A 22,919-nucleotide genomic window follows, 5' to 3' on the forward strand; every position below is an offset into this window, starting at 1 on the left:
TCTAGTGACATTCCTTGATATTATTCCAGCAAAAAAAATGACTATCGCGGCAAAACAAAAAAAAATGGTACGTTTTTTAAACTTTTCTTCCTTCTTCTTCTTATTTCTACCGTCTACAATTCGTATTATTACTCTTTATCTATATACGTTCACGTAAAATGTTGATTGCTGTGATAAACCTTCATAGATTTGCAATAACTTGAACGGAAAAAAAGATTTGAAACGTCACGTGTATCCAACAGAAAAACGCGAAATCCATGCAGGTGCCATGCGGCAATGATGGAACACATAAGAGAGGGCAAACATGGAACAGTGTTCCAGCTTTGCCGCATTCTGTTCCATCTTACCCTCATCAAACAATAAACAGAACACTGCTGTTTTATTCACGTATTCAATTCTCTTTTCGGTTTTGTTGTGTTTTTCCTTTCTATAAGTTTTATTGAATGATTGATTGATTTGTTTGACAGTATTATGAGACCCGAACGGCGGTGGTTACCAGAAGAAATGGGCTGCGCTTTGTCGGCAGTGAAAAACGGAGATATGGGTTTGCGTTGCGCATCAAGAGCATATGGTGTTACTATCACAACTCTTAAAAGTAATTTAGAAGGAAACAAACAAATTTGCAAAAGAAGAAGTAAAGTTCACAGGAAGACCTTCTACATTAACACCAGAGATAGAACTAGAACTAATCAATAGCATTCTTGAAGCTGAAATAAATTTGCCAACGTCACCCCCATCGTTGTTTTGTACACTGTACATGGAGATTCTGGTCATTATGATTGCTTGGTGTCAGCAGCAAATGTAAGTTTACCTGCTGCTGATGTCCTGCCACGCACAACCACAAGCTCGTCGAAGAGATCATCACGAAAAAACAATCTTCTCCTTACAAGCAAAAGCTGGAGATTTCACTTGCAAAAAGGCGTGCAGGTCAACAGAAAAGAGGAAAGAATGAAGCTACAAAATCTTCTGCTTAGAGAAACAAGAGGGGAATATCTTCTGATCAGAGGGAAAAAAGGAGAACATCATTCTCGACGATGCGTTCTATCCCGGGGGAAAGCACTTGGTACTGCTTCATGTGTGGCACCAACTCCCCTGAGAACATGATACAGTGCCAGAGGTGCACACAGTGGGCACACGAGGACTGCGCTGACAGCAGCGGACAAAAGGACTTCGAAATATGTAGGCCTACTTAGCAATTTTAGTGTGTCTGCAAAATCAGTTCTTAAATCTGTTCTTAGTTATTTGCTTTGAGACTTTATGCGTAATGATTTTTACATTTAGTCAATTGCGGGGCAGGTAGCCCTTTTATATCTATTTGTCACCAGAAGAGGGGTACAAATGAAGCTGCGAAATTTCGTGGTACTGCTTCATGTGTGGCACCAACTCCCCTGAGGATATGTTATAGTGCCAGAAGTGCACACAGTAATCACACGATGACTGCGCTGACAGTAGAAGACAAAGGACATTGTCTGCGAAATCGGTTCTTTGCCTATTTTTTCCTTCTTTTTATTTAAGGTTTTGTTTTTCAGTCCTTTTTAGACCTAGCCCTTATTTATCTTTTTTGTTTTACATTTAAGGCTTAAATTGTTATCCGATTTGTTATTTCCTTGGTAAAAATCAAAATATAATGTTGAAAAAAAGACTTTTACATAAAATGGCTTAATCAAAATGTTATGACGTATTTATTTATCTTGTGTGTGTGGCAATGTGTGCTTGTTTGTCTGAGCCTGAGAGTGTGTGCCTTGTGTCAGTGTGTGAGACACAGACAGAGCTAGAAAGAGAGTCAGGGTGTGTTTGTATGTGTTCCGAGTTTGACAACACAGTGTTCCAACAGACTTTAATTGTGTGTCTGTGTGTGTGTGTGTGTGTGTGTGTAACCGAATAATGTCATATTCCGCGAAGGATAGTTTCCACCCAGAAGAAGAAGAACATACATGCGTATGGAACACGAAGAGGGTCAAATGCTCGAGCAAGTACTCGCGCATTTACTCGAGCACTTTCGAAACTGCTCGAGTAAATGCGCGAGTACTTTTGAATCGGAGATTCCCGAGTTGTACCGAAGTCATTGGTTGGGTTTATTGAAAACTTGACCCGGAAAATTTACTGAAACGACGCATCTGTAGTCGTCATGGAGGCGGGAAGGGCGGTCGCTGGGATTATTAACGATCGCATCAGGGAATTGGCGGACAGACCTACTGGGATGGTCGATCGGTAAGTATCAGTGTACTTTTAAATTCAAATTGTTAACTTTTTTGGCTTTGGCTCGCCTCGGCTCATGTGCACGGTGTCTCAAGAGGTCGCTCGCATGGCAACGTTAGAACGTATAATCATTCCGCGACAAGTTTTTGCTTTACCCGCTCGTTACTTCTCGGAAATACGCGAGAAAGTACTCGCGCATTTAAATGCGCGAGTACTTTGAAAGTGCTCGAGCAGTTCTGAAAGTGCGCGAGCAGTTTGAAACTGCTCGAGCATTTTCAAAAGTGCTCGCGCATTTCCTCGAGCAGTTTCGAAAGTGCGCGAGCATTTTCAGAAGTACTCGCGCATTTACTCGAGCAGTTTCGAAAGTGCTCGAGTAAATGCGCGAGTACTTGCTCGAGCATTTGACCCTCTTCGTGTTCCATACATGCGCTATCGGTGAACCACACTTGCTACAGATCTCTGGGTGAACCAACCAAACAGAGCCTCGTTGTCGTTTACCGGTACCCACGTGACATCCTGCCATTACTACATTTGGAAGGCAACATGGCTTCAAGCGACACACCTAAGGAGGTAAAACGACGACTAAGATTTTCACCACTCAGATACTTGTTATGGTTTATTAAGATTGGTTTGATCATTATTACACTACGTATCATTCTGATGCGGCCTTGATTCGGTATATATCAGATTTTCTGGTGAAATTGCCGTCAGTATGGCTACATTTTACTCAACTGAAGTCAAAGCCACTCATTGTCACATTGACTCAAGGTTCCACTTCTACTAAGTTACAGTCACGATTAAACTTTGCACTGATCGATGGAACTTGAAAAGAAGAAATTACTCTGATGTTGAAAATAATCTGGTTCTTAATTTGTAAGATCATTCGTAACACCAGACCGGCCATGGTTTGTGTGTGGCCTTCGAGTCCGAGGCGGACTTTTCCAACGGCGTTACCATGACTAGCTTATTGGACAACGTGACCGATAGAACAAAAACATTCATTGAAGATTGTGATCATAAAGTTAAAATGCTGGGTTTTCATGGCAGGTAGAAGACGTGGAGGAGGAGATGGCACTAGCAGGACCAGAGGATTTAATCAAACATCCACTGCAGAACAGATGGGCCATGTGGTTCTTCAAAAATGACAAAGCAAAGGACTGGTGTGATAACCTTCGTGTTATAACCACCTTCTCCACAGTTGAGGATTTCTGGGCGTAAGTTCAATGTTAAAAAAGTTACAAGTTGTATTCACTCACAAATATAGTCAACTTGGCTCCTGTGACGTACCATACCAGAACCAGAACAAACACATGCCTTTTTTTATTGGCTGATGAGTGATCCATGGGCATGATTCGTTTCAGTATACATGTATATAGCTATTCTGATGAACACGTGGGGGAATTCGGGGGCTGTGATTAGATGGTCTCTTCCGATCATCAAAGCATAATGCTACGGAAGTCGGCCATTTTTCTCAATATCCAAAAGCATATTCATGATATTGTCAATAACAAAGACGCATGGTTCCGGTTTCTTCCACGTGTATAAAGTACACGCATACCTCGCCAGGTTTGTTTCTGTGACTAGTCGACAGACGATGCCATTTGCTTTGTGTGTGTTTTTGTTGTTGCTTACTGTACATGACATACATTACGTGTAAAATCCAGTTCTTTAAAGTGCGTCTAAACCCTCCAAACAAAGTTTTGAGTGTGTGAATAGGGTTTCCAGTTATGGCATTTTTCGGCACTGAAACCGCTCAGCGCTTAGTCGTTCGCAAGGAAACGCCCACCGACATGCGAGCTAAATTTGCTAATCCGGACTTTGCCGAGAAAACCCGAGAACTACCGAAGCGCCAGCTGGTAACTTGTGACGTACTGAGGGGAACAGAGCGAAATGGCGGACACTCGTGGTGCAGGCAACTTGTGGAACAACAATCGCGTTGTACCGTATCAGTTCGAGCCTCCAGCACAAGAACATGAGAGGAATGTGGAGAAAAATAATCATTTTGCTGACAACAACGGCGTATATCGCCTTGGGAACACAGACTGGTGAGTAACGAATTCACGTTTACCGTGTAGATTGAGTAAGTCATACGATGATACGAAGGCGAAAGTCTCATTGTTTACGTTTCTAGCGGTGTTTTTTTCTTTCTGAAGAGAGCAGTGGCAAGTTACATTTTTGGAATTAATCTTATTGTTTCTTTCAAGTGAAATCTAAGAATACTTCCCACATGTGCACATTCACAATACTTAGTCGAAGAATGGAGACGAATGATTCAAGTGAAGTTTGTGCTACTTTCAGGTGTGAATGTGGCAACTGTGTGGTGATGGAGAAAGTGGAGGAATGCAACTGCTGCACTGAGTCTACTAAAATCATGGAGAAGCTGAACAGTCGCAGGTATGTATATCTTTTCACTGGGCATGTTATTGATTTGGAAGAATGAGGCTATCAAAGTATCATTATTTAATTTTTTTATAACATGTTATGAAAAGAGCAAAGGGAAGGTGTGACTCTTTTGTAAATTTAACATATATATAGATGTAGAGGTTAATGGCTATTCATTACTAGTACATGTACTAGTCTGTAAAGCCTTTAAACTTCATCGTGGCGTTTAGAAGTTTAATTCTTATACTTAATTTATAGTTAAAAATAAGTTATAACAATAGTGTTATATTTGCAGACCTCTCAAAGACCCTGGCATTACATGCATCACGCAGCTCCCAGCCTTTCAAAGCGTCTGCCTGAACACAGATGTGCTGGAGACAGCATATTACCAGTACCGACAGGAGCATGGCACTTTCCAGGCTACTCTTGAGGAGTAAGTGACAAATCTTATCTTTCTTTACCAAACATGTGCTTTTTAATTTCATGAGTTGGGATTAACGTTATTTCTACTTGTGACATTGTAAAAACTATTCTGGAAATTCTAAAATGTTGTGGCAGACACTTCTAGGTTTGTTCCACATGACATACAAACATATTCATCCATTCATTCACACGCCTGAAGAAGAAGGTGACAGAAGATTGTTTGTTTAAATTAGCAGGTGTAAAGCAATCCTTGATCTTCGTCTCTTAATAAATGACAAAGTTGGAAGTTGGTCAATTACAAAAACAAGGACAACAACAATCAAATTATAAAACAAACAAACATGTGCAGAAATAGTATACACAACACTCATCAGTATCAACAGTAAAAATGAAAATTGTATCCTGAGATCTTTCCACACTGAAGTCCACAAGTGAATCAGTGTTTATACTCTTTGTGTGAAACAAGATAAACTTAATGCTGGAAAGAAAACACCATTTTTGGAAATATCTTTATTAGTTTATAAACATAGAAGTGAGGTAAAATTAAAGATTTACAGGGATCTTGTCATGAAAGACAATATCACACATACACGCACACACAACCATGAAACAAGCCATTCCCTCATTAGTCAATCCTGTATACACAAGGAACAAGTGTTCCGCCCTCCACTCTCCACACGATTTTTAAGAACCCTCTGCTGGAGTACACAACAAACCCTAATGTCACAGATTCTTTTTTTTATTTTCCAGGAAGAACCGCTACATAGGATACCGACAGTTGGTGAGGTGGTGTCATGGTGTGCTAGGGAGGAAAGTCAGGATACCTCTACCTTCATGTGCGGTACGGGCCATCAGAAATGCATTTCCTTCCGAGGATACTTACAGAGGATTTGAGTGGCCCGAGCTTCCATGAAAATAGTAAAATGAAAATGTATGTTTTAATTAGAATAAAATGCATCACTTATAAAATAAAACAGTAATCCCATTCAAGTGAATTTTGTTCTGTATGTGGTTGATGTCAACAGCGGTGGGAAAATGTGGGATCAGTTAATTAGGGTATCTTGTACTGTAGGTTGCAGCAGCTTTTTCTCTGAATGGGTGGTGGTATGCAGCGGCCAAAGAGTCAGGTATGTCACGAAATTTCGCAGGGAGAGAAGTTTGTGAGTCCCCTGGATTCTCGGTCAGCTTCTCAGAGATGTTGACACAGTCTTGACACGTAACCTGTAAATGTAACGATGAATAGCTCAGGATGAGATAGTCGTGAAAAGACATTATCAGTACTGAACCAAGTTCAGTTTTTATGCTTGCAGAAATGCATAAACTAAGAAGAATGCTGCAGTTATAGGGGATACCCAACTGGGAAAATATTGATAGTCTGTAAATGTAATCTTTCTCTCTGTGCCTTTTCCCCTCTGCAGTTGTGTGTGTGTGTGTGTGTGTGTGTGTGTGTTTACATACTGTGCACATTTCCAGAATTCTGAACAAAAATATGAGTATGAGAAAAGATTAGTATCTTTACTTGTGTGTGTGTGCTAAAAAACAGCAGTCTGTAGTTACCCTGCGTGTAACTTACCGTAAGTTGGTGGCCCTTTGGACTTTCTCACACTGTACTCTCCTTTCTTTGCTTTTGGGAATAATAATATAATAATAAATGAGCATTTATATAGCGAAACATCATAACTTTACAATTATGCTTTTTGCGCTTGAAACATTTAAAATTAAAACACAGTTATACAAATAAAACACCGATTCCTTTTCGTCTATAAAATTACCTCGTCGGTCAAGGCATATCAAAAACATGAATAAAAAAGGTAGTGAAAAACAAGGAAATACCAGCTGAATACCCTTAATCAAACAAAACATGTTATCAACAATACTGAAAACAACCCTAGATGTTCATATACATTATCACATGTGGATTTCCTTCCTCGTTCATCAAGCGCATCACCTATGTCCCCATTTTCATTGTAATGCAGAGCTGCAAGGAACAGCCTGAAAACACGACAACAATTCAAAGGCACTGAATCAATGACTTTCAAATTCAAAACTTGTATACATTTATACATGTATAACCTCATATATTATAAATAATGTACCCTTTCTTCCCTCCTGTCTCTGATTCTCCCTCACCCTCTCTGTCTATCTCATACTTTCACCCATCTTTAGAGAAGAGCATTGTTTACCTGCAGTACATTCCCAAGTATATGAGAAGGAGGTGTGTTTGGGGTACACAAAAAAATCGAGCCGCACTTGCCTTCATAACTTCTCGTTTCCGTCGCCTCTTTCTCCGGTTAGATTCTACGTCAACCGTCTCCACTGTCTTTTTTTGCTGCATTCAATCTCTTCTGAACATCGATGCACGTTAGTGGCATCACTGACGGGACAGCATCCTCCTTCTACCTCCGTTTTGGACGATAACCGAGTTCGAATTCGAACAAGGGTGCTGTGAACTGGTCTGCAAATGCATCGTCGGCAAAATGCTGTCCGCATACAACTTGGTAGTCTTTTGGTTGTGAAAAATCTTTTCTGGAAGTTTTCACAAAGTTAATCCAAGCTCTCCTTATGTCAGTGAGGGACTTTAGAAAACCCCTGAGTACTTTAATTATTCCTTGCTTGTTTGCCGAGGTAATATTACAGCCGTAAACAACACCACTGGCAGCTTGATCCAAGACCAAGTGCTCGCAGCTGTGGCGGCTGCTCCCCTTACTACGTCATCAGTGGAGAAAATCTATTTTTAGCATCATCGTTTTGTTTCAGCAGAAGGCTGGCACGCTGCTAGCTTTGACGGGGTTTTCCCACTCGCTGCGTGAGCTACTCGCGTCTTTGGGCCTTTTGAGTGGTGGGGATGGAACACATATGAGTGTATGTTTGCATTGGTAATAAGAGTTTTTGTTTGAAAATTTGGGTTTAGATGCACTTTAACAGGCAACAAACCTTGCAAATTTCCAGAAGCTGCAATCTGAAGCGACCTATCTCTGATTCTAACAGACGATCTCTCCAATGTTTAACACAAAATCAGCAAACTCTCCTGTCACATAGAACGTCCATTGTATAGTGCAATGTTGAAATGAAGTTACTGGTCTGAAACATTTAGTCGTTTCTTCTGAGACAATCCTTGTTCTCTTATCATCTACAGATTTACCGCAGTCTTCACCACGCGAATTCCCAACAGAAGTCAGACTTTCGAACATACAATATACGTAGGCAAGCATGATACGTCATGACGTCATATGATTCCTAGCATATTGATGAAATGCTAAACATCCGGTTATCTCGAGTTTTCTCCGTAATACATGTCCGTGGGTTTTTCAGTGTTCGGTTATTTCCGTGGCTTCATGCGGAAAGGGAACCGTCGTCTGCAATCAACGACATGGACCATTCTGGTACTTGTTGCTGACAAAAACATGATTTTAACACAGAATTTAATGTCAGAATAGCTATATAAACGCCATTGTGTTTTCATCGTAGCAATAGGGTCCGATATTTAGACTCGAACAAGTATAATTCGACTCGTCGGCATTATACTTGTCTCGTCTCAATATCGGGCCCTATTGCTACACTGAAAACACAATAGCTGTTACTATTCATTCATTTTAAATGACTTGCTGCTTTCCTTTTTTAAAGAAACCAGCAGAGAATCTGCAGATCTCTTTCAGTGTGTGGATGTTTTACAATCCTGATAAGTGACTGATTCTGATCAGTGATAGTAATACTTCTGGCACTTCGTCAAGTTCAAGTTATGACCATTGATATACATGTAGTGATGTACACTTTCAATTTGTTTCAGGTTGTACAACCACATACAAAGAGCAAGCAAATTGCCTTCTGGATGTGACTACTCTGTTTTCAAGGTGACTTGAGTTACTTGTTAATGTTAAGTTCTGTTCCCTTGATTTTCCAGCTCTAGAGCTTTCTTATTTAATAAAAGAATAAGTACTTTTCCTGTATGCATCTCCGTTAGGCAACCTATAAGTACAATGCGCAGTTTTTACATTACAGCTATTAATCTTTAAACACCCCATAGATTAAGATGTAAGATTTAAGATTGCTTGCCAGTAAATGATAATTTGTCTTTTTTAGTTTCTTTTTGAGTTTGACAAAGAATTGATTTACAGTACCAGAAATATTCAGCTTTCTGTTACTGTTACTGTTACATAATAATCCACAGGAAATTCTTTCACATTCAGTTCATTGTTTTAGATTAGTGTAACTAATGATGCTTTTGAATTTGTTGTAGTCCATACAGTTTTCTTCTAGGCAGTAGGATGCCGGTATCTTCTTCAGTATTTGTTGCCAGGAGACTGGTTTAACCTAGTAAGGCTAGTTCTTAATACTGGCTTCAGAGTATTTAAGTATTCCTTGGTTAATTGGCCTTATCTCTACAGCATAAGTGTTTTTGTGTGTGCTTGTGCATGGCAGGATGGTATCCAGCCTATGTGGGAAGATGAACAGAACAAGAGGGGCGGCCGCTGGCTGGTGAACATGAACAAGAACCAGAGGCATCATGACCTTGACAACGTCTGGCAAGAAATGGTATGAACACCTGGCTTTACTGATGTGTGAGTCACCATGGGTGAATGACCGCCTTTAGTTTAAATGTGGTGTTCCCAGACATACAAAAGAAAAACCGTCTCAATGTAAAGTGAGGCTGAACACCTTATTATTCATGTACCTGGAGATACTTCATCCACAGGATATGTTTTACTGGAACAATTGGAATTGGACATGCTGGAAGTGTGCATTAGGTCAAAGCTGATCATTACTGCATTGTGTAACTATTTCTTGCATCACAGTTTGATGATTTGGATGTCGTGTTGATCAGCCTAAATAACAAATTTCTAGGTTCAAATTCCTTGGCCCAAAGAGAAACAGCTCTCTCTCTTTGAGATTATCTCATGTGTCGCTTAATGTTTAGGCAGCTGTAGAAACCTTTATTGCTATTTTCTCCTGTGTGCACTGGAGTTATTCATGTGAAGATGGGAATATCCTTCATTTCTGAGGTTAAAAACAATAAAGGTGTTTTAATAACCACTTCTGCTTCTGAGTTTAGAGTGAGCCTTTGTTTCTGTAACAATTTAGCGTGTTTAAAAATGTGCATTATTCTTACAGTTGCTGTGCCTGATTGGGGAGGCTTTTGAAGAGCAAAGTGACGATGTTTGTGGTGCTGTTGTAAATATCCGAAACAAGGGAGACAAACTGGGCATCTGGACGAGAGACTTCAACCGACAAGATTCCATCCTCAAAATTGGGTAAGGCTCCTGATACGACTTTTTGTAACATTAGTTATGGGACTGGCTTTGAAGAGTTACTTGAGGTGGACTGGCAGCTTCAACTGATCTTTTCGTTTTAGTCACAGTTTGTGTGTATTTTTCTCCCTGGTTCATTAAAAAATGTTGTCATACAAATCAAGGAACATTATCCCTCTTTACGTTTGTCTGACCAAAGCCAGGACCTGTTGCAGCGTTACCCCCTAAACCAGAGACAATCTCCGATAATCATGTCTTGAAACATGAAGTCTTAAAATTGTGTTTTAATGTATACAATAGAGACCCTTAAAAAGTATGGTTTTTAATCAAAGACTGTATAAGTGGGGGAGGGGGTGTATTTTTTGTCTGCTTCAGTGTGGATATCTTCATTGTTTCCTCCATTTCTTCTCCATCCCCCCTCCCCCAGCTGCTGCTCAGATGTTTTGAGATAGGAGTGTTCTGTTCCCAGACACACACATAACATGTGCATGCAGAAAAGCGCACGCACACTTTGTAGTTTGTCAGAATAGAAAGCAGCGTCGTGGATTATCCTTCTATGGTGAAACCTTGTCAGTGGGCCAGGTTGTCCTTGGTGTTTCCTCTAACAGGTGCATTGTATTTCTTTTTGCAGGAGAACGTTAAGAGAGCGAATGAACATGCCCAAAAGCTGCATTATGGGATACCAGGTAATGTAACAAAGTATATTTCACATATTCAGTGTTCCACATCCTCAAAATATGTAGAGGTTTCATACTTCTTGACAAGAGATGGACGGTTTTGTTTTTTATGAACTACTCGACCTCCGTGTTGGCTTTTGGCGCAATTAGTCCATGTGCGGGACCTGATCGGGTAATTCCGCCTTGCTTACTCCCGGTTTTTTTCCGTCTTGCATTAACCGTCCAGTACAATGATAAAAAATAATTTGTCTCAAAGTTGCAGTGTTTAACTCGTTGCGAGGAAATCAATGAAATTTGGCAATCTTTTAAATGGATAGAAGCCTGAAGTATGACTGAAAGCCAATTTGGATCTGTGCAGGTATATGGGAGCTGCACTGTCCCGATAATGACAATTGACAGAAATTAGCGATCAGCCATACAGATAAGACAAGAAAGACACATTTTAAGTTGATTGCCTCAGGAGTCCTGCAACAGAAGTTTAGTACCAATACCTTGTACAATTACAAGGACCTGATATGAGTGGATGCCTTGTATTTTAAGATCACGCTTTAGTCAGCTGCACAGATTGAGGTTCATACCTCCAAAGCACAAACACTGTACATTTTGTTTTCATACCTTCTGTGCAAATAAATGTTGTACCTCTTTACTAAACTGTTTACCTAACTTTTGGAATCAAGTAGTACTGCACCTTTGGCTGTACGTGATGTGGAACACTGCAATTGGATTTTGAATGGCATTTTTTGTCTATTACATGTAGTTAATATTTTTTGGTCAGAGAAGTAAAGTTGGAAAGTTAGGTTTGGTAAATATATATATATACTCTTGTCAATATTTGGTGGAGGGTCGAACAAGTAAGCTAACATTGAAATCTTATTTTAATCTATTGTTTCTTTGCAGGCTTTATTGGCCTGCGCTGATGCCAAGATTCCTGCCTAATCTGTTTAAAAATGTTGCTCATGAAAATGATGCTTCTTTCGTTCTCCAGTCCATTGATTAATGCTACAAGGAAATGATGATTATCAGTTTAAGGGAAAGGATGAACAGCTGAAAATATTTATAATGTCAGCACAGGATTTTGGTTGCTTTGGGACACACTTTTTTTTTCTTTTGTTAACTCCGGATTGTATAGGGTAAGCACTGGGAATCAGGGTTGCACATGTAATTTTCTAATGGTGTGAACGTGTTGTGTTTCCTAGGCCCACGTGGACGCAATAGCTGGGGGAAGGGCACCACTGAAGAACAGATTTGAGATGTGACGGCTGTTTTTCTTGACAGTGCCGCATGGTAATCTTTCGCATGTGTCCAGCTTTGACTACAGTCATAGAAAAGGTTTTTTTCAGCAGGAGTTCGGCCAGCAAGTCCTGTGTTGGGTGGAGGGCCAGTAGTGGTGAAGTACCACCAGGTGTTTGGTGTTTGTGAGATACTTTTTTGACTTGTCTGAGTAATCAGAAGAGTCTTTGTAATAAGCAGCATAACCAAACAAATTTAACGTGAAGATTTTCTCAGAGGCTATTGAAGCTAGAGCTTTAAAATTTTACACATTTGTAGGGTTTTCAGGCATCACACAAATATGGTTGACCGTTGTCAAATTTGAAGGTCACAGTTTGGGTCAAAAAATGAAATTATTTTTGGAGCTAGAGCAGCAGATAACTTGTGTCTGCTGCTCTGGTCATTGTAAGGTGCTATGAGACCGCAGTGTGGTGGTGAATAGCGCTATAGAAGAACAATTTATCATTGATTATTAGTATAGACATTCATATTATTTATAATGAAAGTGAGTCGTATGAGCATTTGCTTTTCTTGTTCTTGCAGGTCTGGCAGGACACTGATGCTTGATATTAATTTTAGACTTGACACATCCAAACAGGGTCTGGTGCAGTCAAGTCAGTTTTTTTTTATCCTATTGGTTTTGTGGTCAGATTAGGATAAAGGCAGTCCTTAAATAAGCCCGAAGTAGACATCACAAAGTCTTTTTTTGATGGGAAATCATAAGTTTGGTGAAGTACTTTGATGAGCAACTTCGCTTCACAGGTTTTGCCTTCCGAAGATGCAACTTCGTCTTTTTTCTCTCCCCTCTTTGGCAGAAGAGTGTTGTTCACTTCAAGATCTATGAAGAACTCGGACTCTATGCCGAATAGATCAATTTGTTCACCAGCCTTTAGTTGACCCTTATTACACCAAATAAGTACTTACTCTTAGTATTTCTTGCTCCAGCGTTATGACCTTTTGAATCCCACTCAAAATCACAATATTCACACCACGAGCTGAGACGGTGCTGAACTGGCTAAACAGTACTATATTTCACATTTTCTTACGTACTATAGTACAATTTGTGATGTAAACTAATCGAGAGGGATATAAATGTTGCACTGTTCCAGACAACTGCCAGTTATGCATAGGTGTACGCATGGAGTTACTTCCCTTTTGGCTGGTACCAGGACTGAAAGTTTCTGAAGCAGTTTTTGCAAAGCAGACTTCATGAAGTTGCCTTTGCCTACACAAAAATGGCTTCGTTAGTCATAAGACACAGTGTACTCCCTTTACTTCTAATCCAGGACATAGCCTGCGGTTGCTGCCGATTTGTTAGATAAAACATACAGTGCACTCCCTTTATTTCTTATCCATGTGTTGCTTACGGGTTACTGCTGAGTAGTTAAACAGAGGACACCATACAACCCCTTCACTTTTAATCCAGGGCATAATTGCTGGCCACTGCTGATCTATTCAACTTTACTTGCAGTTTCTTTGTCAAACTATTTAATAATTGTTTTTTTGCAGTTCTGTTTCTAGCAGAGCAGTATTGAATTTGTTAGGGTGATGGGTATGTTCATTCAGATTGTTGAGGTGATGGGTATGTTTATGCAGATGGAACCTCTTTAATGCTACACCGTTTCAAGCAGAGCAGTATTGAACTTGTTAGGGTGATGGGTATGTTCATTCACATTGTTGAGGTGATGGGTAACTATGTTCATGCAGATGGAACCTCTTTAATGCCATTTCTTTACAGAATGGATTAAGAAAAAAAGTAACCACATGCAGGTTCAAAACAGAGTTGCAGTCCTGTGTCACGGATTTACTCATATCAAGCCAGAATCCTAGGTTTGAGAGAAGGGGAAAAAATGGAGCTGGTCTTCCTAACCATTTATATCACAGGGCTTTTTATGTTTCGAACAACACTATCTGAAAAAGCTTAACTACTGGTTCTACTCCATGTGCATTCGAAAATGGATGCAACTTTGTACAACTGGGCGGGGGCGATAGCTCAGTCGGTAGCGGTGTTGACCTTAAAAGCAGTTGTCGATATGGGCATGGGTTTTATTTTTCCGAATCAACTGTGTGCAAACTCTCCTCGGTGTCCGAACAACCCCCTGTGTGTGCGCGCATGCGCACCGTAAAGACCCCAATGTCACAGTGAGAGTCTCGGGCTTTCGAAAACACAAATACATGCATTCAGGAAAGAAAAAATATTGGGTAGTGCAATTCTGTCCCGGCACACTATCCTCAGGGATAGCTGACAGAATTTCCTTGAGGGAATTCCTGAAGGACATTAAATACAGTGGAACAACCCCCTTTTAAGACCCCCATGTTAAGAATTCCTCCTATTTACCACCCTATTTTTTGGAGGTTCTATTCATTGTCTCTGTAAATTTACCTCCATTTGTTTTATTACCTCCCTTTTAAGACCTGATTTTTTTTCAGATTTTGTAAGGTCGTATAAGGGGGAGTTTCCACTGTATATACTAAATACCAAATATATAAAAAAAAAAAATTCAGCTCTCTGTGCTAATGCTGCTGTGGCCTACAGTTACAAATGAAACAACATGAAGTTGCAGTATACAAGATGCTCTAACTTTTAACTTGAAACCTGACCAATGTTGCTGGCTTGTGTTTTTGCAGGCACATACAGACACCATCTCCAAAGCAGGATCGACAGTGAAGAACCGCTACCAGCTGTAATGAAGGTTGGGGAGCGAGACTACAGATCCAAGGACTGTGTTCTCACCCCAAATTGCTATGCGTGGATGGACGTTTGCTCCCGGAAGAGGGAGTGCTGCAGTGTGTCTGGAACTTGGATTTGAGTGTGAGAACTTGTCATTGTCGTTGCTGCGTCTGGAGTTTGTAACCAGGGAGGATGCCATTGCTTCACATTGCTGTAACTATCCCTAGCTTCTCTGATTGACTGACTGCTCGCTACTTGGTGGTGTACTGGTAGGGTCATTGTCACTCTGACGTTGATGGTTGGATTAAAGCACGAGTTGTCTTCCCTTCTCTTTTGGATTTATTTCACTGCCTTTTAGTTTTGGGTATAAGATTAAATGTAAGTTAAAAGTGATGGTTTTGATTTGGACTAGGGGTGAGAGAGAGGTAGAGATTATTAAACTTCAGTGGCAAACTACCACGGAAGAACATTATTTAATAAAGAAGAAAATAAGCTCTATTCTTACATTTTTGTTTGTCTTACCCTCTCAGTTTTTGCTCTACTTGATGAATGATTTTAACAAGAAAAGAACGGTTCGTTGTTATAAGGTTCTTATATTATCACAATGGTTGTGAATGTCTTCTAGGTGAATGGATGCGTTTATTGAAAAATGTTTGATTGTTGATTGTTTTGGTGGTATAGCCTAAATTTTTATTTCATATTTCAAGTAAGGGAAGACCTGCTATGTCCTCAGTTGTGTTGCTGTTTAACTATTTCATCCGTTCTGCTGTGAGATAGTGGGCTTGTAGGTCACATGTTGGTGTGTGATGTGTTCTGGTGTCGTGTACAGGGAAGTACCTCTATTTAAACGTGTACATATGTGAACTTTCGTGGAGGGATAGTATACAGTTGCCAATAGTGCATTCTTGTACTGTTTACAGTTTAGGATGTCACCAAAATGCACCTGTTAGAAAGACACTCTCCGAGTTTTTCTCCATGGTTGAATTGAGGGTATTTTGTATTATGCTTGTGTGATACTTCCCCTGTAGATTGTTAAAAAAAAATGAAGCGAATTTGCAGCAGATATTTGATTTTCTTAAAGTGCATTCATGTCAGGTATGTTATGTAGTGTGTCAGCTTGTTTTGTTTAGAGGTGTTCATAAGATAGAAGAAAAAAACACGGGTTAGGGGGAAGAATTTACCCGATGCTCCCCAGCATGTCGTAAGAGGCAACTAACGAATTCTGTTTCTCCTTTTACCCTTGTTAAGTGTTTCTTGTATAGAATATAGTCAATGTTTGTAAAGATTTTAGTCAAGCAGTATGTAAGAAATGTTAAGTCCTTTGTACTGGAAACTTGCATTCTCCCAGTAAGGTAATATATTGTACTACGTTGCAAGCCCCTGGAGCAATTTTTTTATTAGTGCTTTTGTGAACAAGAAACAATTAACAAGTGGCTCTATCCCATCTCCCCCCCTTTCCCCGTCGCGATATAACCTTCGTGGTTGAAAACGACGTTAAACACCAAATAAAGAAAGAAAGATAAGATAGAAAGTCAGGATCAGGTTAGGTATCAATATTTTTTATTTGGTTTAACAACATGGTTCAACAACATAGTTCAACTGTGAGGTTTGTGTCAGATTGGAAAAAAGTCAGAATTAATTTACCTTAGAGGTTATACAGCCAACCCCTTTCAGTTTGTGGAAATACAATGAAGATGCAGTTGTCAGTTAAATGGGCGTTGTGAAATATCATTTGTCTTGAAGTAATCATTTTAGGCAACTGTGTCTCAAGTCTGTAAAGCATCTTCAGTATGCATTTCTCCTTATGAGTTTTAGCCATGAGATAATTGAACGCAAAAAGGAATGTTCTGAGCATTTAAATTGCTTAATTTTTGGTAATGTGGTTCACTGTTCAGTTGAAATGAACTTTTTTAAAATTCTTTGGTGGTTAATGTGTGGTTGTACATATCATATAGCTCCATGTAATCTTCAGTCAGCGTTTTCATCTCATAAAAAATCATATTCATTATTGTCATTCTGACGGTCCATTACTTCATAATGCATAGATGACAAGACAGTAAGTAATCAAGATATGAATCTGTGGGTGGCGATGCCATAAAAGCCTTCACAAGGTTTATGTTAAACTGTTGTGGATGTTTGCATACATGTGGTACATTTTCTCCCTGTTGTTACTTGAGAAATTGAGTGTAAGAGGGTTGAGGGTAAATAAGAGTTGACGTTTATTGAATATTTATTCTGTTTCATCTCACATTAGTTAAAACTCCACTCTGTTTGACTAGTATAGTTGTAATCATCAAATAACAGCTGAACTGAAACAGTGTTCTGGCAGACTCAGTTTTCTTCTTATTTGTGAAATGAAGTTTAAATATTATGATAATTTAGACCTTTTTATCCTGTTTTGACATCCTAGTTTGGAAATGTGTGTCACATACATACAGTTTACCTTGTTTTGATTGCAACTGGTTAACCCTTGTTGATGCTTGAATTTTGCATGCGAGATTTTCAGTGATGTATGTACATTTTATAACTTATCATCCGAAGTTGGTGTACAGATGATTATATTTGAAAAAATGTTCTTTTGATCCTGTATCTGTTTCTCATCAGTGCATTTGAAGTATGGAAATAAACTTTTTCATTTCATGCTTTCATTTGAATCTTTCCTGGAACTTTATGTGTGCTTGACTGAAAAATGTACGTTTTCTGTGATTTGTAAATGCTTTGTAAGCACTGATGAGACACAAAAAAAGAACGATATCAGCCTTTGAACTGACTGGTTCTAATCACTCGCAGTGGATGTACTCAACTGATATAATTTGCCTTAGAAGCAGTTAAAAGTTCAGCTGCATTTCTTTTCTGATGTCTTTACAATTATCTTTGGAAAAAATATAGTTTGGCTGTTGCTTTCACACAGGACACACACATGAACATTAACTACACACACATTAAACAGGCTTTCTCTCCCTCCAGTGTCCACACACACACTCATATACACACCAGCACACTTTATTTTACAATGAAACAGAACTTTTATTTTTGTAACAAACAATATAATATTATGAAGTTTTCAGAACTGAAGCGCAGACAGTCTCACAAGCATTCAAAACATAGGAAATCGGAAGAGAAAAAAATGGCAGTGGTATGTAGCCAGTCAGCACCATCGTTTGTCAGCACACTCTGGAGCCATCATAAAAACCTTGACAGTCTGCAGTTGAGTAACAAATCAAAGGCAATGAACCAGCTCAATTGAAACGATTCATTGATATAACTGTGTGTGTGGGTGGGAGGGGTTGCCGTGGAGTATTCTGGAAGAGTTTAACAACGATGTTCTGTAGATGTATACATATGCACCTTATAATCAGGAAATGAGGAGTTCCAGATTTCAAAAACACTTACTTCTTAATAAATGTCTTTAATTTTTAAAGCGCAAACAGCAAAAAACAAAACTGCGCATACATGTATTTGGGGCATCTGAATCCGAAAAGGCGATCATTCCTGCCTCATTTATGCACTCAGTGGCAAACATGATTATCATGGCAGGAGCAGAGAAAGGATCTACATGAAGGCGACATAGTAGGGTTTTGTTTGCCTTTGAAATGTTACTCATCTGCAAGCTGTTTTAAGAACAGTTATAAAACAGTTTCAATCACAAAAACTCTATGCACATGTCATTGACATTATAACATCAATCTTAACTTACATTTTTTTTTCTCGCTCAAAAGCACTTTACACAGCATTATAACATGCCCTCGACTGATACAGCATCATTGTGACATCTCACATTTTCATTAAACACATCTCAGGAACATCTACTTGCTCATACTTCAAACTGTAAATGCAATTTCTACCCCTACAACACTTTCGATTAAGATTTTTCGATATGGAACGCAGAGAAAAAGCTCGTTTCGTGCAATAGACTTTTTAAGAGCGAGAAATGGTGACCTAAAGTTTGGGCCTCACTAGATTCCTTGCAATCTTTTTATTAACGAATTTGCTTGTGTACAGATGAAAGAGTGTACTCGTATTTGGCGCATAGGATGCGGAGTGCACGCAGGACGCTGATCAACACAGAATCAGCTGGTCTGTGCATGTTTAAAGCTACTTCTCCTCTCGTCCAGCTGCCCTTCTGATTGTCTTGCACTCATCTCGGATTGAATCTGCAATACAAAAAAACAAGATTGAAAGTCTCAGATTGGAGTTGTAAAATACATTTCTTTGATGAAAAAAAAAAAAAAAATAGAACGATTATGACAGGTATTTTTCTTCTTGAGTTCACCTGAACATTTACAGTTCAGAAACATCCTGCTTGCTGCCGCGCGGGCAGAGAAAATGTTCCCTCTTTATCTTCACCGCGCTGGCAGCCAAACCCCTCACGCGGAGGTGTTTTCAGACAGGCCAGACACAGGTTGTCCCGGAGGTGTTTACAGGGAATAAGAACATCCGTCCATTTGAACTAATACCCAAAATCAGCAGCCTGGCTGTGAGTGTGTGTGTGAGTGTGTGAGTGTGTGTGTGAGTGTGTGTGTGTGTGTGTGTGTGTGTGTGTATGTGTGTGTGTGTGTGTATGTGTGTGTGAGTGTGTGTGTGTGAGTGTGTGTGTGTGTGTGTGTGCGCGCGTGCGTGTTTTGCATAATTAACTTTGCAGATTGATATAGGTGTCAGACTATACAAAGTTAATTCAGCTAAGAATTCCTACTCGGCACAGGAAGCAGCCAGGCTGGAGATGCGAGTTATGTGTACAAGAGGAAGGATGCTCTAACTCAAAGGATATTATGTTATAGTGGTTAACATTACAGTGGTTAACATTACAGTGGTTAACATAACAGTGGTTAACATAGTGGTTAACACGGGGAAAAGGTGAATATTTTCTCTAACGGATCCACAGATCGAGGTGCACTTGACTTCGTAATCCATGAAGGCTACTCTAGTGGCAACTGTAATATGAAAGCCCTTCTGATAAGACTTTTGCTGACAAGCAAAAGGTACCCTCTTTCAACCTTCTCACAGATGCACTTCGTAAACCATGAAGCCCGTCTGATAAGACCCCCTTTTGCTGACTAGCAAAGGGCACCCACCTCTCACAGATCCACAGAGATGCACTTCGTAATCCATGAAGGCTACTCTAGTGGTAGCTGCAAAATCAAGCTTTTGGTACCTGCTAGTAAGGGGCTGTTGAAAGGACACGTGCAATGTTGGGACACCTTTGGTCCCAAAAGGGCCAGCAAGTAATACATTTCAGTGTACCTCGTTGAAGTCCCAGACAGGTTCCCCACTCCTTGAGGGTGATCTGGCCGTCAGCGTTGGCGTCACACTGGTCCAGGAAGGGGATGAGGCAGTGCTCCAGCGCCTTCAGGGACTGGACGGTGTACATCAGCTCACGGCGAGTCACGAATCTGTGTACACATTAAAACAAAAACGCAAAAAAACACTTGGGTTAGTTCTTGCAACGTTTACAGGCACACTCTTTCTCGCGGCGTAAACTGTCCTGTACACTTTTCAAATCAAATCAACACCTGGTTAGTTATTGCAAAATGATCTTAGCTCAGTTAATCTCTGTGGATAAAATCAAGAAGCCACCATGGGTATAATGGCGAGTTGTGGTTTATTTTGCGAAATACAACTTGTGACATGGAACACACACACTGCACACACACACACATACACACACTGGCACACACGCACGCACACACACACACACACACACACACACACACACACACACACACACACACGTGTGTGACCTCACCTGTCATGTGGGTCCTGGTCAAGGTCACAGAACTTCCAGATGACGGCATGAGAATGGTTGCCCTCGTGACGCGCTTTCTCCAGAAGGTCAAGGTAGTCAGGGATCTCAGCTCTCTGCGCCTGTACGCAAATCACAGGTCATCATGCTCACATGCCTGCCAAGGGTTTGGTTATCTGGGCCGAGGTGCACGAGAACGTTACCAACTGAGTGGTTTGTTTGTTTGTTTGTTTGTTTGTTTGCTTAACGCCCAGCCGACCACGAAGGACCATATCAGGGCGGTGCTGCTTTGACATATAACGTGCGCCGCACACAAGACAGAAGTCGCAGCACAGGCTTCATGTCTCACCCAGTCACATTATTCTGACACCGGACCAACCAGTCCTAGCACTAACCCCATAATGCCAGACGCCAGGCGGAGCAGCCACTAGATTGCCAATTTTAAAGTCTTCGGTATGACCCGGCCGGGGTTCGAACCCACGACCTCCCGATCACGGGGCGGACGCCTTACCACTAGGCCAACCGTGCCGGTTTACCAACTGGGTGGAGCAACTGCGGTGTTGGATTGTTTGAAATTTGAGAGTTTGTTGTGCCGATTTCAACGAATCATACCCCGCGGTTTGTTCTCACCCGTTTGGGTGGCGCCCACTTTCGGTCCGTGCACCTCAGCCCTGGAGTGCTGCAGTTATAGGATTGGCGGGGGAGGGCCTATCATCAGTGACAGTTATAGGATTGGCGGGGGAGGGCCTATCATCAGTTATAGGATTGGCGGGGGAGGGCCTATCATCAGTTATAGGATTGGCGAGGGAGGGCCTATCGTCAGTTATAGGATTGGCGAGGGAGGGCCTATCGTCAGTTATAGGATTAGCGAGGGAGGGCCTATCATCAGTTATAGGATTGGCGGGGGAGGGCCTATCGTCAGTTATAGGATTGGCGGGGGAGGGCCTATCATCAGTTATAGGATTGGCGAGGGAGGGCCTATCATCAGTTATAGGATTGGCGGGGGAGGGCCTATCATCAGTTATAGGATTGGCGAGGGAGGGCCTATCATCAGTTATAGGATTGGCGGGGGAGGGCCTATCATCAGTTATAGGATTGGCGAGGGAGGGCCTATCATCAGTTATAGGATTGGCGAGGGAGGGCCTATCATCAGTTATAGGATTGGCGGGGGAGGGCCTATCATCAGTTATAGGATTGGCGAGGGAGGGCCTATCATCAGTTATAGGATTGGCGAGGGAGGGCCTATCATCAGTTATAGGATTGGCGAGGGAGGGCCTATCGTCAGTTATAGGATTGGCGGGGGAGGGCCTATCGTCAGTTATAGGATTGGCGAGGGAGGGCCTATCGTCAGTTATAGGATTGGCGAGGGAGGGCCTATCGTCAGTTATAGGATTGGCGGGGGAGGGCCTATCATCAGTTATAGGATTGGCGGGGGAGGGCCTATCGTCAGTTATAGGATTGGCGGGGGAGGGCCTATCATCAGTTATAGGATTGGCGAGGGAGGGCCTATCATCAGTTATACGGGATTGGCGGGGGAGGGCCTATCATCAGTTATAGGATTGGCGGGGGAGGGCCTATCATCAGTTATAGGATTGGCGGGGGAGGGCCTATCATCAGTTATAGGATTGGCGGGGGAGGGCCTATCATCAGTTATAGGATTGGCGGGGGAGGGCCTATCATCAGCTTTCTCTTAAAAGTCTGATGGTCCTGGAAATTCAGAGTCCTATAAATTATTAGCTCTACTTCTTCGGTGTCATGAATCCAAAAACAGATGGACTGCCAACATTCAGAATCAAAAAACTAGATTGGTAGGTAATTGCCGGGAACGCTTACTATTGACAAAACAAAACGTTACATCAACTAGAGCGTCGACCCAAAGGTTTTACTTCGCCGTCATTTCGCAAGCCGGCGAGTAGCCACACGATCTTCAGATAAGTTCATAATTTGTTTCATAAGTGTCTGCCTGTCTGTCTACTCCAAAGACCTTAATTGGGTAGACCAGAGATATGTCAATACACAGCTATGGGTAGACCAGAGATATGTCAATACACAGCTATGGGTAGACCAGAGATATGTCAATACACAGCTATGGGTAGACCAGAGATATGTCAATACACAGCTATGGGTAGACCAGAGATATGTCAATACACAGCTATGGGTAGACCAGAGATATGTCAATACACAGCTATGGGTAGACCAGAGATATGTCAATACACAGCTGTGGGTAGACCAGAGATATGTCAATACACAGCTATGGGTCGACGTACACGTAAATGTAACGTTTTGTTTTGTCAATAATACACGTGCCAATT

At 41.0% G+C, this 22,919-nt stretch overlaps 3 protein-coding genes across 4 annotated transcripts in view; 2 read left to right on the plus strand and 1 right to left on the minus strand.

The window, feature by feature from the left end:
- The first annotated feature begins 2,672 nt into the window (after positions 1 to 2,672).
- LOC138958483 (eukaryotic translation initiation factor 4E-like) lies at positions 2,673 to 17,515 on the plus strand. 2 transcript variants are annotated; one of them, XM_070329656.1, is made up of 8 exons: positions 2,673 to 2,769; positions 3,247 to 3,413; positions 8,792 to 8,855; positions 9,424 to 9,537; positions 10,114 to 10,253; positions 10,882 to 10,936; positions 12,124 to 12,211; positions 14,825 to 17,515. In XM_070329656.1, exons 1-7 carry the CDS (start codon positions 2,743 to 2,745, stop codon positions 12,181 to 12,183), a joined length of 627 nt encoding a protein of 208 aa, XP_070185757.1. In that variant the 5' UTR covers positions 2,673 to 2,742; the 3' UTR covers positions 12,184 to 12,211; positions 14,825 to 17,515. The 2 variants fall into 2 exon arrangements, with proteins under 2 accessions (XP_070185757.1, XP_070185756.1); XM_070329655.1 differs by lacking the exon at positions 12,124 to 12,211.
- LOC138958485 (P2X purinoceptor 7-like) lies at positions 3,894 to 5,994 on the plus strand. Its single transcript, XM_070329657.1, has 4 exons — positions 3,894 to 4,244; positions 4,498 to 4,593; positions 4,877 to 5,014; positions 5,755 to 5,994. The coding sequence occupies exons 1-4, from the start codon at positions 4,090 to 4,092 to the stop codon at positions 5,915 to 5,917; spliced, it is 552 nt and encodes a 183-aa protein (XP_070185758.1). The 5' UTR covers positions 3,894 to 4,089; the 3' UTR covers positions 5,918 to 5,994.
- A 354-nt stretch (positions 17,516 to 17,869) lies between the features above and the next one.
- The window catches only part of LOC138958489 (SPARC-like), a 62,145-nt gene continuing 57,095 nt past the window's right edge, over positions 17,870 to 22,919 (minus strand). The window contains exons 8-10 of the mRNA XM_070329660.1: positions 20,611 to 20,729; positions 20,109 to 20,257; positions 17,870 to 19,021 (exon numbers count right to left, since the gene is read on the minus strand). Coding sequence (XP_070185761.1) covers positions 18,963 to 19,021; positions 20,109 to 20,257; positions 20,611 to 20,729 — 327 coding nt within the window. The 3' untranslated portion in view covers positions 17,870 to 18,962. The remainder of the gene's footprint in view (positions 19,022 to 20,108; positions 20,258 to 20,610; positions 20,730 to 22,919) is intronic.

This window comes from Littorina saxatilis, linkage group LG2 (assembly GCF_037325665.1).
Source record: "Littorina saxatilis isolate snail1 linkage group LG2, US_GU_Lsax_2.0, whole genome shotgun sequence".
In the NCBI taxonomy this organism is placed as follows: Eukaryota; Metazoa; Mollusca; class Gastropoda; order Littorinimorpha; family Littorinidae; genus Littorina; species Littorina saxatilis.